Source organism: Cebus imitator, unplaced genomic scaffold, assembly GCF_001604975.1.
Source record: "Cebus imitator isolate Cc_AM_T3 unplaced genomic scaffold, Cebus_imitator-1.0 Scaffold79, whole genome shotgun sequence".
Classification (NCBI taxonomy): domain Eukaryota; kingdom Metazoa; phylum Chordata; class Mammalia; order Primates; family Cebidae; genus Cebus; species Cebus imitator.
This window is the reverse complement of record NW_016107394.1, coordinates 5,376,441-5,392,984: the sequence shown is the minus strand read 5'-3', so window position 1 is coordinate 5,392,984 and position 16,544 is coordinate 5,376,441. Positions and strand designations below refer to the sequence as shown.

The following is a 16,544-nucleotide window of genomic DNA, read 5'->3' as shown; positions in this document are numbered from 1 at the left end:
GATACTATTTGCAAGCAGTCAGAGCTAAGTGTTGGGAAAGCGAAGATGGACCGGGAGACGCACTGGCCAACAAGGTAGTGTAACATTTTGATACCATGTTGCTGGGAAGAGCAATCGCCCGCACCCAGCACTGCCTTGCCACACTGGGAGGCTGGGCTCTGACTCTCTGCCTGACTGCAGGACTGTTGTTTCTGGCATTTTCTCCTCCCATGGGATGGCACAGATGCCTTTGCTTGCTCGATTCATCTATGGTCATTGTGGACATTCCACCCTTCGGGGGCTGGCTCACTGTGGGTTGTGGGGGTGACAGTCATGTGTGTGCCTAGTGTGGGGGTGCTGAAACAGCCACCAGAGAGGCCACCAAGTAAGGTAACAATAGATCAGATAATTGGGAACTCAGATGAAGGACAGGCTTCTTCCAGCTAGGGCTGGGGAGTCGCAGAAGGCTTTGTGGCAGAGGGAGCCCCTGGAAAGCCCCTGGGGTGTGGATATGTAAGGGCAGAGCACTGCAGGGAGCAAGTCTAGAAATGGAAAAGTAGGGGGGCTGGGTGGGAACCTGAAAGCCAGGACCAAGTTTGCCCACTTTGTTGTCCTTCTGGTAAAGTGGAAGGCAAATATTTTATACTCTATTTTTCCAACATATGTTGATTGAATACCTATCATGTGCCAGGCACTGTGCTGGGCACTAGGGAAACCAGGATGACTGAGACCCCGCCTCTGATCACAGTGGGGCATGAAGGAGGAGGCCATTCTAGGCAGTTCCATGGATCAGGGAGGACTTCGGCGATGGGTAGGTGTTGACCAGGTGAACACAGCCGGGGGTGGCCGAGGCATGCCAAACAGAGGGGTCTGCCCAAGCACAGGTCGGAGGGGAGGCTGCCAAACACCAGATGAACTCAGGTTCTCGGGGATAGCTCCCTCGGGAGGGTCACAGCACAGGCTGGAGAGTGGCAGAGCTCATAGTGGAGAGGCCTGGTCCATGGGAGGGGGCGGCTGCTAACGGGGATCTCCATTTCCATACGCCCAGATGGCACCCACACCCCTGCATGCTCTCCTGTCCTGCTTTCTTCGCTTGCTACATGTCAGGCAACACCACAGATCCTCTCTTGCTCTAAGCTAGGAGCCCTAGGGTGGACTTCTATTGCTGGACCTGATTGCTGAGTTTTGAGGGAGGCAGGGATAGAAATCAATCATGGGTGGTATAAATAAAAAGCCATATGTATTTGTTTTCTAAATGAAAAGAAAACAGCCCACCCACCTGCCTACTTTTGTATGAGGCAGAAAACATAAAAGCTGTTCAAGAACTAAAACAAATAAATAAAAGTATATTATTAAGCTCTCTTTTGAGAGAGAGACAACACGGGGATTGAGAGAGGTGGTAAGAAACACAGGCGAGAAGTAGAGAGGTAGAAATAGTGGCACAGAGAAAAAGACACGGAAAAGCACACATATGAAAACACTGCGAGTAACCTAAGAGTGTGAGAAGGACAAACATTGGGCAATGGAGGAGGCAGGAAGGCACTTACCAGCTATATCAGTGCTGCCCACATGCTTAGGGCTCCCCCAGAGGCTCTTCCGCCTGTAGTTCCCACCTTGCTCCTCTCTGCTGCCCAGAGCCCCAGGAGGCGAACTATAACCCATCACTTGCATTGCCTCCCCAAAACGGCAAACAAACGAAATTCAAACCAGCCCCCTATTTTCAAAATAGGTCATTTGTTGCTAAGTTAGTTCTAAATGTATTTCTTGTGTGTTCTTTGTGAAATTCTTCCCTCTTTCACTAGGGTTTAAAAATTTACAACCTGTTTCTCATAGATTTGAGGAGTGTCAAGTCCCATTTCACAAAGGCTGTGGACTCCTTTAATGTGTCACTGTGGTTTAAAGCTCCTCTTACTGCTAACATGTCTGAAAGCTGTTCACATTTTCATGACCATAGGAACAGAAGTTTCTTTCAGGATGTAACCTGTGGACCGTCTGTGTTAAAGCAAGGCTCCACCCCTAGCACCACCTGGAGCCAGCAGGGCTAGGACAGCAGCTGGGGCAGCCAAGGCCACTGAAACAGGAAAGACAGCTATGTCAAACAAAGGGAGCCCAGACTCCACTCTCGCAGAACCAGGCATGTGGTCCAACCCCACTTCCACCCCACTGCCATTTGATGTGTGTATCCTCATAACACTTAGACCATCTTAGAATTCCTGTAACAGGGAGATCTAGAATTAACATCATTACATCTTGTGTTATTTGTCCTATGAACACTGGCTACCATGGACAGTGCACTTAGGCATTTACAAGGTTTGTGGGTGGAAATCAGTACTGCCATGCAACCCTGTGCCTCTCGCCAACCTACTGGAGCATTAGTGTCCTCCTCTGAAAATGGGGAGACTGGTACTCCCCTCGGAGGAGCAGAGTGAGGATGAATGACTTGAGGGCTGTAGGGAACCCATGGAGGACACTAAATGTGTCACTTCACACCCTTCCCCTCCCTTTAGAGTGCTTGAAAGGTACATGTCCACTTTCTGGTAGATAGGTATATACTTAGCTGTGAGTAATACATGAAACTGATTGAGGTAAACTGTCTTAAGAAGACTGCCTTTAAAGAATTACAGCTATTGAATTACCTTGAGTCCACAGACCCAAATGATAATATTCTAACAGTTTCTATGTATGCATTGCTTACAAAGCATTTCTTTCTGTGCCATTCCACTGAACCCTCCCAATGTTATGGGGCAGGTGTTGGCCCAGGTAACAGAGGAGAAAGGGAAGCTCAAAGAGGAGGAGGCACCTGCCAGTTTGGTGAGACTTGGAGGATGGAGGAAACACTGGAATCTCGGCTTCCAGCTCCGTAGCCTGCTGTCTCTTCCTCTCACCTGAAGGAGACTGGGCTGGCCTGAAAAGAATCAGGTTTCAGACAAGTGGGACCCCCAATAAAAACGAACCCGCACCCCACAGTGCCACACTCTGGCTGGGCCATTCCAGGTCCTCCAGCAGGCTTGCCCAGTACCGTCTTTAAATATTGGGACCTAGATATAAACTGAGGGAAAATAAGAATGGGGTCAGATCTTTACATGTGTGGCTCAGATGTCCTGACTCTACTGACCAATCATCACAGCCAATACACAGTTTTTCTCCTTTTGGTACTGGCTTGCCTGGGTGACTGCAATGTAGGTTACTAAATGCAGAATGGTCCAGCAGATACTTCATTCATACGAAATATACTCGGTCCTGGAGTTACCAAGATAAAACTGGTATCCATTATTATCTGCGGTATATGAGTATTGGATTTGAGACTGCATTTTGAGCATTTTAGTTCAGCCAGTGGAATTGAGCTTACATTTCTGTCCCTTGTCCTCATGTAAGTGGACCTCAATTACTTGTTAACCTGGCATTGTATATAGTGATCTCAACAGATGGCCCCAGAACTCTTATCTGGGTCCAAGAGAGCTTCAGATGCTGAGATTTAAGTTACTGCCACTGCTTGCTACTGGTTTAAGCTGCTAGAGGGATCTTTATGCAAATCTGACCATGTCACCCCTGCTTTAAACCATCCGTGGGCTCCTCGTGGCGCAGAAGCTTCGTGTTCCCTCGGTGCACCATGCTGCTTCTCACCTCCATGCCTTTACCCTCGCTGTCCACCTGCCCAGAATGCCCTTCTCCTGCTTCTTCACCTGGCTAACTCATCCTTCAAGACTCCGCTCAGGGGACAGCTCCAGGAAGCCTTTCCCGCACCTCCCAAGCTGGGTAAGCTGCCCTCTGTGTGTCTTCATGATGCCACATGTACTGTGTCATCCGCTCTTGTGTGTGTCCCACCTACTAGACCGTGCTCCCCCAGGGCAAGGTCTCTCTGTTTGTAGCCCTAGCTCCTGGCCCAAAGCCTACCATAGAGAGTGTCTTCTAAAGGGCTCGTTGAATGAAACATGAGTGAGTGAGTGAATGAACGATGATATTCACCATCCGCCTCCACATTCACCATGGTGCCTCCACAAGGCTCTTCTCTGCCTAATAACAGTCCCTGCTCCCATGAAAGGGGCAGTTTTGTGAGAGGTCACAGCAACTGCGGAGCAGAGAGCAGTCACTGGCTGGTTTTACACTGGCTGACCTCTGTTCAGGCCTGCATACCTCTGTACTTTAGCTAGCCACTTTTTCTAAACAGTCTGGATTTCATAAAATCTTGGGCTCTTGTTACAGAGTAATCCAAGAGACGGGCCAATCCCACTCCCTGCTCAGTGCAGGACTCCTAACTCTAGGGTGACGAGACCCTCCCCACCACCACACATTTCACAGGCATGTCTAATTCCAGGCAAGAATTACAACCAACAGGCCTGGTTCTAAATCCAAGCTCTACTATTTACTAGCTGTGTGACCTTAACTAACCTTAACTTAACTTGTAGAAGCCTCCAACAGATAACAATAATGCAAATATCCATCACTCTCCAAATATATTTGGTTTCCAAATTCAGGAAGTAAGAATTTGGCCAGCAAGAGATAACATGTTATTTCAATCTGTTTGTTTCCAGAGTTCAGGATAGCAAGTGGCAAGAGCTCTGATAGCAAGGGATACCTGATTCACAGGCAGGCTGTGAGGGCCTCGTGGCTTTGAGGCATGCAAAAGTCCTATGCAAACTGGAATATGCAACACCCTTGCCAATAGCTCATGTTATGGGTAATTTTGCTGACAATAGCTTCCCAGTTACTTACTGCCCTTGGTCCCCAGCTGCAGGGTAGCTGGAGCTACACAAGGTAAATCCACTCCTTCTACCACAGAATGGCCTGAGATTAAGACCACCTAGTGTTGGTCTTAAATTTGCTGCCTCCTCCCGTCCTCCAGCCCTTCATCTGGCCCCTGCTCTCTAAGCACACCCCATAAATCACCTGGTGCAGATCCATGTCTGCAATTCCACATTCATTTGGAATTGATCCCCTCTGGACACAGGAAACCAGTTTTGATTAATTGCTCAAGATCCGATCCTTTGCTTTAGATGGGGGTGGGGGAAGACAATGATTGATTTGCAAGTTTCCAGGAGTATAGTTAGACAAAAATTGAGTGCTGCCTTAGTCCAACACTTTACATTTCAAAAAGGGTCATTAGCAGAATTATCAGATTCCTGGCAGCCCACTGGGACAATCCACTGTGCCTTTGACTTTGCCTTCTTGGTGCTAAAACAACGTAGAATGCTTTTAAAAATATGTGTCATACAATTGGAAATTTATTTAGTTCTAGTTAGCAGGCCAAATCCAGAAAAGGTATTTAACAACGGCAAAAATAAATAGGTAAACAACCACGCAGAAAACATAACTACCTAGCCACCTACCCCCCCAGTGCAACCATTTCCCTGTACTTTAGAAGAACATGCCTGCCTGGTGGGAACCCAGAGTGGCAGGGAAAGACCTGAACCAGGAACTTGCCCCAAATCTTGAAGCAACTTTTGAAAAATGCAGAGTTGCCACAGCCTTTGGGGAGGAAATGAACCTTTACTTGGCCTTTACACGCTTCATCTCACTTAATCCTCACAGTAAGGTTAGAGAGTCCGTGGGTTTCACTCCCATTTACAGATAAAGAAATCAGAACTGGGTGATGAAAGAACAAAGTCACACAACTTGTAAGTGGTGAGCCAGGAGGTGAACCCAGGTTTGGGTGACCCTTAAACCCATTCCCTGTCCAGCACTTGGGACTGTCTGTAGGATTCCTGTTGTAAAGATGTGTGTGCCCTAAAGCAGCAGCCTCCTCCTCTGTCCCTCGCTTGCTCTGAAGCCTTCAGTGACTCTCCATACACTTGTCTATGGAAAATGAGTCACAAGAAGGTCACAGATGCTGAGTTTGATCTACACATTTCACTCCCTCCAGCCCCTGGTCCAGGATTAAGTCTTGTGGAGGCAGCCATTCTCCTAACTGTGGGCCTAGCTGGTGTTTCTGGGGTGATGAGCCACACCTGACGGACTCAGCGTGGTCCTGGGCTGGTAGACTGATTGGCAGCTGCACAGGTAGGGCTTCCAGGTGTGAATGTGGTTGGGCACTCTTAGGCAGGATGCTACTGCTTTCTGGGGCTAAGATCTTCTTTTCCAGAGTCTGCCAAATGCTAGGAAGTAAACGTGGGGGGTGGGGGAGCTGTGTGGTGGGAGCAGCCAGCCAGGTTGTTGGGCCCAGAGGGGCAACTCTCTAAGGAGATGCAGCTGGGGGCTCTGAGCTGGGAACTACAGAAGTCATTCGCCCCAGCCAGAGCCAGTCAGTCATCTCAAGCCCAGGCCAGTCCAGACATCTGCAGACAAATCTGGAATCTCTGTATCTCTGTATCCCACCATGAGGGATGTTGTAGACAGGAAAGAGCTCTTCTATTAAGGTCCTGACTTTGCCAGAACTCACTACACGACCTTGGGCAACTTCCGCCTTCTGCGCTGTGTTTTCGCTTCTGGAAGGCGAGGTGAGGGCTTTCTGTCTGCCTGGGTGACACTGCTGTTGTGGGAATCAAATGTCTCATTGCATGTAAAGTTCTCTCAGAAACCTTAAAGAGATCTTATCCTTTGGAGGGACAAAAAGGGTGCTAAGGCAGTTAAAAATAGGAAAACATTTTTACGTCATGTAAATGTGGTTGTGAGAATTTGACCTTGTGTGAGCTATTTTAAAACTTGAGAAAGTAGGCCTCCTACTACGTGCCAACCCTAAGCTAGTGATCCCTGGTTCTGCACTATATGCAATGGCCTGGCGCATAGCAGGCATTTAGTAAATGCTTGTGGAAGTAAGGAAGGAGGCAAGAGAGGCAGGGAAGAGAGAGAGGAGATGAGGGGAGGGAGTGAGGGAAAGAGCGATGAGACAGGCACGGTCCCTGGCCTGAAACTGCCCATTTAGAGAGGCAGCTACAAAACTATTGAAGCTGATCTGATAGGGGCTGCTGCCAAGGTGGGGGTGGGGGCACTGCGGGAACACAGAAGGCAGTAGAGGCTCAGAGGTTGTTTCACTGAGGAAATGGTCTCAGAACTGATTCTTCAGTCCTGGAGAAGGGGTTTGCTAGGCAGATGGGGAGCGGTGGTGTTTGGGCAGCCAGCACTGTTAAAGCTAGAGCTGCTGAGGCTGATCATTGGAGGTATAGACTCCAGGGCAGAGGAGGTGTGTCCTGTGTGGAGACCACGCCTACAAAATGGCTTTCAGTTCTGAAGCTGTACTTTCCAAGGAACAGAGCCAGCTGAGACACTGTGAGGAGGGCAGTTGGGAGGTGAGGGCTCTGGGAACCAAGTCTGAGCTGTGTGGGGCATGCATTACCTGGAGAAGCCAGGGATATGGACCCAACTGCTGCCCCCTTCAATACCCAAAAGGCTGTCCTGGGGCAGCCAGCAGGGCGTTCCCTAGAAGGGTGGCCCCAGAGTGCAAAACAGGGATCAGTGCAGCGATAGGAAGGAGTGGAGCTGACTGTCATGCAGGCTTCTGCTCAGGTCTAACCAGTGGCCACCGAGGAGGAGGCTGCCTCACCAGGCATCTGCAGCCCACCCCAGGCAGTGCGAGCAGTGGCTGGGTTGCCACCTGCCAGGGAGATTGCAGCAGAGGCTCAGGAGACCTGCAGCCCAGCAGTCTGTCCTTCCAGCTCTGGGTGCCTTTGATTTGGCTTGTGGAGTTGTGCTTTTGTGGAATAGAGAGGGAGGACTTCTCCAACAAAGCGACAGCTTGGCCCCTAATAAGACCTTTGAGCCTCTCTGGTTTGAAGAGACACAGGCCGATAAGGCTTAGGGCCCAGCTTGGTGGCGGTGCCTGTACCGGGTGGTAGCGTCACGTTTGTGGTGTGTGTTTACAGGTCTGTCTCCTGCCTCACTCTAGGAGCTCCTTCTCCCAGTCAGGGCTCAGGTCTCATGCACTTCTGTGTCCCCAGTGAGGGCCTGACACAGAGCAGGGTCTCAGTAGATTTCTTGAGTGAATGGATAAAAGAGAAAAAATTAAAAGAGAATAAAGAGAAGAAGCTACCCCAGCCATGTGTTTTTCCCGCCAGTATCTGCCAGGTACTACGATGAGCCAGACCCTGTGCTAGATGCTCGTGATGCAAAGAACAACAAAACACAGTCCCACGGGCTGGCAGGAGAGGCAGATAATTACCAAACAACAGGATAATTACTAAAAGAGAAGCTCCCACAGAGTCCTGTTGGGGAGAGAGGCGGAGTGAGTGTTGTTTTGAGAACTCCTGCCTCCTGCAGATTCTTCATAAGAATAATGAGTCTTTCAAAGACAGTTTCCTTGGCAATCCCCCTTGGCTGCTGCATTTCCCATTGCTGTGCTAGGAGCTTTGTTTGTGTCTAAGAATCAGGAGCAAGTGTATGGTGCCCATGGAGGCAGGCAGCAAGGGAACAGAGCTGGAATCACCCTGTCTCGTCCTCGTCTCTTCCACCCTCCCACCGAGGTGCTGAAAGGCCCATGTTTAGTCCTGGGCCTGCTATCCATTAGCTGTGTGGCTGTGGGAGAGTCACTTGTCCATTCTGGGCCAAGTTTCCATCTGTGGAGCCAGACAATTGGAACAGATCACCAACTCCCCCTTTGGAATTAACATTTGCTAAACATCACCTGTATTCCAGGGGTCATGCCATGAGCATTTATATAAGCTACAAGGTGGACCTTCTAAGCCTCCTTTTATAGATAAGGAAACTGAGGCCTTATAGATAAGGTCCCTGATGCCATCCCATGGCTAGGAAGGGGTTGGATTCACATTCGAACCCAGTTCTTCTGGCCTCAGGCCCAGTCAATCCACTGTCTCTTCAGCAGGTTGCTTTTTACATCATGAGAAACAATATATATTAAAACAGCTGGCACCGAGCGTGGCCCATAGTTATTGTTCAGTTTCTTTCATCCTCGAGGCATTTCCACACTGCCCCACACTCCCACACTTCCCCTGGAGGGCAGGGTCCATAGGTTCCCTGCTTTCTGAATGGAGCCCTATACCAGGAGCACTGCTGCAGCTGTGGGCTGCTTTGATGGTGCAACAGGAGTCAATCTGGGAAGAAAAAAACCACGTGGGTGGATTATAGGACTGGAATCATGTGCAAGGGCAGGAATCAGTGGGGGAGAATGAAGCCCTTTCCCCATCCAGTTGAGGGCAGGTCTCAGTAATCCTGCTTCTAGACTCTGGGAAGCATCAATCCAATGTCAGTGTGTGAACTCAGGAGGCATTGCCTGTCTCCATGGAAACAGGAAGAAGGCCAGAAAAGGAAGTATCTAAGACAAGATGTCTCATATAACCTTGGAACATTAAGTTTTGTAGGACAGAGCCTGTCACAGAAGAGTCCCTTGTTTATTTAGTCATTCAAGTATTAAGTCAGAACCCACCGGGATTCAGGTACTGTTTATTTAAAGTACAGAGGACACAATGATGTGTAAAACTGACGTGGTCCCTGCCCTCCTTGTATTCCAAAAGAACACATGGAATTAGCTGAGAGAAGACAGCAAAGCAAGTGCCAGGGACTGGGAGAGCCTGTAGCAGGGGGCTGGCCATGACTGTGGGGTCCGTGGAAGGCTTCCCAGGGCGGTGCCTCAGTGAGCTGAGTGATGGTGGCTGAGTAAGCACTAGCCAGGTGAAGAGGGAACAAGAGAATATTCCAGGAGCAGACAGCAGCATGTGCAAAAGCTGTAAAATGGGAAGGAGCAGGGCATGTTGAAGGAACAGAATGCTGGGCACAGAGAGCCAGGGAAGGCAGGAAGGGGAAGGGCAGAGGGGTAAGGAGTGGGTAGATTGGCCAGCTAGGTGGAGCAGTGTAACAGATTTTCTTTATTCTTGGTGCCAGGAGAAGTTACTGAAGGGTTGTAAGCAGGGTAAACAGGATCCTATAAACAGGATCAGGTTTGCCCTCTTAAGAGATCATTCTGATTTCTATATGAAGAATGGATTGGAGGAGAGCAAGGATAGCTGGAACAGGGGACACCAGTTAGGAGGCTGTGACAGTGGTCCAAGGAGATGATGGCATAGCAGGTGGCAGGGGAAGGGAGGGAGGGAAAGAAGTGGGAATATTCAAGGATAAATGTTAGGAGCTGAAATCAATGGGACCTGATGGGTGAGGTAAGGGTTTTGAGGGAAAGGGAGGTATTAAGGATGAATTCGAGTTTCTGGCAGGGGCCAGGGAATAGAGGATGAACCAGCTTTCAGCAACAATAACTTTTAAAACTTTCCATTTTGCCTGCTTTGTTTCAGATACTATGCTGGGAATTGGGGCTGCAGGCAAGAAGGTCGGCCCCTGCCTTCAGGGAGCTCGCTGTTTAGCAGGAGAGCCTGGCCTCCAGTTGGGATATGTGAGGAGGTGGAGAGAGAGACTGTGAGATGGTGCTGCAGCTGGGATGCAAAAGAAATTAGTGTGGAGAGACACAGGCAGGAAGACCAGGGAGGAGGTGGGAGCTGAGCCGAGCCTTCAAGGACGGGCAGGGCTTTGACACAGAAGAGTGGGTGAAGCAGAAACAGCAGAAACAACACAGCCCTGGCTGGCAGTGTGCAAAACAGCATGAGAGGATGATGCAAGGAAAGTGGGGTTCCCCCAGGACTACTGTGAGGGGCAAATGACATAAGATAACAGATGCGTGAGCATTTAGTAACCTGCATCACAGTTATTACAATAGTGGACTTATCTGTGTACTATCCAAGCATGCTGAAAATATCAAGAATTATGGTTGCAGATGCCTGCCTCACAATATCTTCTGTTGTAATAATCCCTGAAATTTAAATTCTTGTCCCCGCTTTATAGGCAGGGAAACTGAGGTCTTTTGTGGTTGAGCAATTGCCCAAGACCTTTCAGGCAATAAGCAGCACAGAAGCCAAGATAGGCCCAGCAGGTTATTGTAGTTTCTGAGAGGCTGGTGCTTTCAGGGTACACAGGCGGGAGAAGGCGCCTGAGGCATATGCTGTCTTGAGAATATGTGCTGCTGACCCAGGGCCCCAGATTTGGTTGTGCAGGTTGGGCCATGCCCAAGGACAGCTGGCCTGTGGCCTGAGTGGGCCGAATGCAGCCTGCTTCTGCTCCCCAAGCCACAAACCGGCTTCCAACCTGAGGGGGTGGCTTTGCCTCATTCTCACCAGCCTCACTGGAGGAGGTGGGCATTTTACAGATGGGAGACTGGCAGGCAACTGTGGACCAAAGCGAGGACCAGTCAGTGTCAGTGAGGATTTCATGGCACCCTTGAGTGCAGTTTCGTGCATAGAAAAACTGTCCAGACTGCTTGGATTTTAAAAGTGAACGCTTAATAAAAAGTAACAAAAATCAAAAACCTAGTAAAATGTAACAATCTCTTTTAAGGAGGATATTATAGCTTAGTTCAATTACCCTAAATATAAATTAAATTATAAATAATTTTTAATAAATTAAGATTAAAAATATGGTGACCAATGACTTGCCATAAAAGTTCCATCATTGTCTTAAAAAACTGTAAAACTGTCATATCTTTCAGCTTTAAGTTATAAGTCTAAATTTACTTATTCCATTACACATGTTATATTGGGATTACAAAGCTAATCTGTTAGATATTCTAATATGCTAAATTATCTTAAATATTACAAATACTTTTGAACTAAATCTATGCATATTTTTCCTAAACTTTTTTCTTTTTTTTTTTAACTCAAGACAGTGCCTCACTGTGTCACCCAGGTTAGAGTGCAGTGGCGAAATCTCAGCTCACTGCCACGTCCACCTCCTGGGCTCAAATGATTCTCCCACCTCAGCCTCCTGAGTAGTGGGACTACAGGTGTCTGCCAGCACACCCAACTAATTTTTGTATTTTTAGTAGAGATGGTGTTTCACCATGTTAGTCAGGCTGATCTCAAACTCCTGACCTCGGGTGATCTGCCCACCTCGGCCTCCCAAAGTGCTGGGATTACAGGCTTTTTCCTAAACTTAATACCAAAAAAGTAATATTGGGGATTTGATTTAACTCATCATTCCTAATCTTAATTATAACCTTCCCACAATTAAAGGCACTCACTAAAGAAAAGTTTTCTAACCAAAGCAATATGGGGTTATGTATCCATGCAAAGTTGAGGTTAGCTCACAGCTGGCTCATTAAACACAAGCGCCCAATAAACATAAATTTGGTACCTGGCACAGGATCCAATGCTGTAAATATCCAGAGAAATGTGCTTCCTGGACCAGGCTGCAGGGCTGGGCTTCTTTGTGCCAGCAGGAGACTCCAGGCCCATGTCCTGCCCTTGGGATAGGTTCTGCAGCCCAAGCCCCTAAGATGGGGTTCAGCCCCTTTTTTGGCTTTTGTCTCTTCTCAGCTTCATCACCCTGTTGGGAGGACACCACCCAGGTCGCCTCACAGTCTAAGAGGATACACCTAATCGGTTTCCTGCTTGGTTCTATTCTGAATTTGATTTTTATTTTTCCTCTCTGACCAGCCACCAGTGACTGGAGGTGCTTTAATGCCTTTGGATTAGGCAAGCTTCTCACGGCCTTGCCTGGCTCTCTCCTCAAACACTTAGGACCTACTGATGGCAGCCAGCTGTGTCCGTCTGGCCAGAGCACCTGTGTTCCATGTCGTGCTAAGCCAGAGAGCCACCCTGGTGCCTTCCACTGTGATGCTCAGGGACAGCCAGGAGGAGTGGACGGAGAGGCCGCCTATGTGGCCATGGACTCTGCTGAGAGATACCAGTCCATGGGTGGCTCAAGGTGCTAAATACAGTAAAAAGCTTCTGCATCAGGACAACACAGTAGAATAAAAGTAGTCCAAATATATATAATTTTACTTCTAAGTAACTATAAAAATAACCGTAATACTACCTAATAATACCATAGTACAAGGTGCTCTACGTACTGACCTCTACTCATTATAGATTTCTGTGTAAATATCATTATACCCAATAAATAGAGTAATAGTAATAGCTACCTGGCATTGAGCACCTACCATGCGCCAGGCATGCTAAGGGAAAGAGTCCAGGCTCTAGGAGTGGAAGGACTCAGATGCTAGTCTATGGGGGTGCCTCACTTTCCCCATTACTTGTTCTTTCACAACCTCATTTTCTTCATCAGACAAGTAAGGGTAAGAAAATCGTTCCTGTGTGCCTCACAGGGCTGCTCTGTTGCCAAAATGAGCTCTGAAAGGGAGCTATTTGGAAAGTGAATGTGTTGTAGGTGTGCAAGGGCCTGTGACACTTGCTGAGCAACGCCACTCTCAAGTGGCTACTTCCAACGTGGCCTGAAAGGAAGGAGTGTGCACTGTAAACCAGAGGGCTCCAGGCTGGCCGGGTCCAAGTGTGGCAATGCTTGCCTTTGAGGGCTGGTGTTGTCACAGGTTCTCCACAGTTTGTGTGGGCCAGCAGATGAGGCAGATGGCCGCAGTGAGGCAGACAGAACAGTGCCTGAGGATTCTGATGACAGACTGAGACTCTTGGTTGCAGGGAAGTAAGCCCAGGAGCCTTGGAGTTGGTGAGGGCAAGGGACTTAGGAGAACAGAGGGAGCCAGAAGTGGGAATGGAGTGAGGGGATCAGGGCCCCATCCCTACCTGAATGGGGAGTCCCAGTGAGTCCCCTACCAAAGGTTGAGGGTAGTGGAAGTGGTGCACGCAATCACGGGGAACACCGTCTGTAGAGAATTTAAAGCAATAAAGCTAAAAGCTGCCTGTAGTCCAGCTATTCCGCTGGGAGGATCACTTGAGGTCAGGAGCTCGAGAACAGCCTGGGTGACATAGTGAGATGCCATCTCTACAGAAACAAATAACAAAAAACTAAAAGCTGGCCTGCTTTTTATTATCACCACATGCTGCTCATTCTATACAATGTCAGTGATAAAATCCTTTTCCCCTTCCAAGAGAGGGGGAGAAGCGCATTCCTACTGCTTCCTTTCCTGGTATGCCATGGACTCCTTGCCCCTTCCTGCAGTCAGCGCTTAACAAGGGGGTCAGGGAGTCAGGGAGGGAAAAGAACTGGAAGTCCCTGTGAGCAAGGAAAGAGCACCCTGGCCTTTGGGGGCATCTGGTGGACAGCTAAGATGGGGTTCCCAGGATGGGCCCAGTGAACCTAGAAGAAGTAGGGACTTGGATGGAGTGTGGGGTGGACGGGCTGCTGGGATGCCTACCGGATGACTCTGAGTCCAGCTATAGTACTGCCATTGTCACCAGAGTGCCACCCCCTGTGCCACGTGCAGGTTATAATCAATTGGCAAGCACACTGAATGACTGATTCCTGTGCCTTCCCCTCACCCACCTCCCTCACCCACATTCTGTACTAAGAACACAGAAATCAGATTCTCCTGGCTCTCCAGCAAGAGCTGCCCAGCCCAGGCTCCACTAGGCCAAGACTTATCAGGCAATCTGTTCTCTGCCCTGTCCCTGCCTGAACTCTACTCTTACAGTGACCACCTCTCTCTCCTTTGCAGGAGCCTGGGTCAACGCGTCAGTGATTCAAGTAAGAATCAAGGTCCTGTAGCCACAGAGCCAGACAAGGATCAAGGTTCTGTGGTCCCAGGCCTTCTGAAAGGTCAAGGTCCTATGGTCCAAGAGCCTCTGAAGAAGCAAGGTTCTGTGGTCCCAGGGCCTCCGAAGGATCTAGGTCCCATGATCCTGTTACCAGTCAAGGATCAAGATCACGTGGTCCCTGAGCCTTTAAAGAATGAAAGCCCTATTATCTCAGCACCAGTCAAGGACCAAGGTCCCTCGGTCCCAGTTCCTCCAAAGAATCAAAGTCCTATGGTTCCAGCAAGAGCTAAGGATCAAGATTCTGTAGTACCAGAGTCTCTGAAGGATCAAAGTCCTAGGGTTCCTGAGCCTGTGAAGAATCAAGCTCCTGTGGTCCCAGCACCTGTCAAGGATCAAGGTCCCATGATCCCAGCACCTGTCAAGGATCAAGGTCCCATGGTCTCAGCACCTGTCAAGGATCAAGGTCCCATGGTCTCAGCACCTGTCAAGGATCAAGGTCCCATGGTCTCAGCACCTGTCAAGGGTCAAGGTCCCATGGTCTCAGCACCTGTCAAGGATCAAGGTCCCATGGTCTCAGCACCTTTCAAGGATCAAGGTCCCATGGTCTCAGCACCTGTCAAGGATCAAGGTCCTATGGTCTCAGCACCTATCAAGGATCAAGGTCCCATGGTCCCAGAGCATCTAAAGGATCAAGGTCCTATAGTCACAGCACCCATAAAGAATCAAGGTTCCATGGTCTCTGAGCTTATAAAGAATCAAGGTTCCATGGTCTCAGGGCCAGTCAAGGATCGAGATGTTGTGGTCCCAGAGCATGCAAAGGTTCACGATTCTGCAGTTGTGGCACCTGTAAAGAATCAAGGTCCTGTGGTCCCCGAGTCTGTGAAGAATCAAGACCCCATTCTCCCAGTACTAGTTAAGGATCAAGGGTCCATGGTCCTACAGCCTCCAAAGAATCAAGGTCCTATAGTCCCTGAACCTCTGAAGAATCAAGTTCCTATAATCCCGGTGCCTCTGAAGGATCAAGATCCTCTGGTGCCAGCACCAGCAAAGGACCAAGGTCCTGCAGTCCCTGAACCTCTGAAGACTCAAGGTCCCAGGGACCCTCAGCTACCTAGTGTCTCACCCCTACCCCGAGTCATGATCCCCACTGTCCCCCATACGGAATACATTGAGAGCTCCCCTTGATACTCACCCCTTGACATGCCAATGAAGGAGCTGACAGTGAGAATGCTCCCCTCCCAGGGGCAGTGAAGACACATATTTAATCTGCATGAAACATGTACAGTAGTCTTGCTGGAATCTAATAAAAGTGGTCCCTCTGGCTCAGCAATGTTTCTCTCTGGCTCTGTTGGACAGGGGTGCATTTGTGTGAATAGGTGTGCATGCCATTACATTCAAAAGTGGGCATGTCAGGCTCTGCATTCACCCATATGGACCAGAGGGGTCCTGTGAGTTGTCAGCGTTGGATGGGAATGGGTAGGCAATGCCAGGTTGAAACAGGACCCCATCACAGAGGTGGGCAGGATAAGGCAAGGGTCAGATACCATGACAGCCTCACAGGAGGTGCCAGATCCCAGCAGGCTGAGCTCTGGGTGGCTGAATTGAAGCCTGAAGATGAAACAAGAACAGGGACTGACCTGGCCCAGGGGAATTCTGGATGACAGTTGTTTGCCAAGAGCTCAGCCTTAAAGTTCATATAGGGGTCACACTTCTTGAGGAAACCAGGCCTCTGATCACAGGTCTCAGGACACTGTAGATCCTAACATCTGCTGATCCTCACTCAATATCTATGACAGCTCAACCAGGGACCTTCTTAAAAATATGCCTAGGGCCAGGAGTGGTGGCTCACGCCTGTAATCCCAGCACTTTGGGAGGCCGAGGTGGGTGGATCACCTGAGGTCAGGAGTTTAAGACCAGTCTGGCCAACATGGTAAAACCCTGTCTCTACTAAAAATAAAAAAAATTAGCCAGGTGTGGTGGCAGGCACCTATAATCCCAACTACTCAGGAGGCTGAGGATGGAGAATTGCTTGAATCTAGGAGGTGGAGGTTGCAGTGAGTCAAGATTGGCCACTGCACTCCAGCCTGGCTCCAGCCTGGGCAAAAGAGCGGTCTTAAAAAAAAAAAAAAAATGTGTACACACACACACATCTGAAGTCCCCATTCACTTATCTGTGCAGCAAGCTTG

General features: G+C 49.1%; 1 protein-coding gene across 3 annotated transcripts in view; it reads left to right on the top strand.

Moving 5' to 3' along the window:
* Positions 1-15,683, top strand: part of MAP6 (microtubule associated protein 6) — an 83,569-nt gene extending 67,886 nt beyond the window's left edge. Inside the window, exons 4-5 of one of the 3 annotated variants that reach the window (XM_017533019.2) lie at positions 14,318-14,853; positions 15,019-15,683. In XM_017533019.2, coding sequence (XP_017388508.1) covers positions 14,318-14,853; positions 15,019-15,542 — 1,060 coding nt within the window. In that variant the 3' untranslated portion in view covers positions 15,543-15,683. Of the gene's footprint in view, positions 1-14,317 lie in introns of all 3 variants that reach the window. The other 2 variants (XM_037740136.1, XM_017533018.2) reach the window with 2 other exon arrangements.
* Positions 15,684-16,544: the final 861 nt, after the last annotated feature.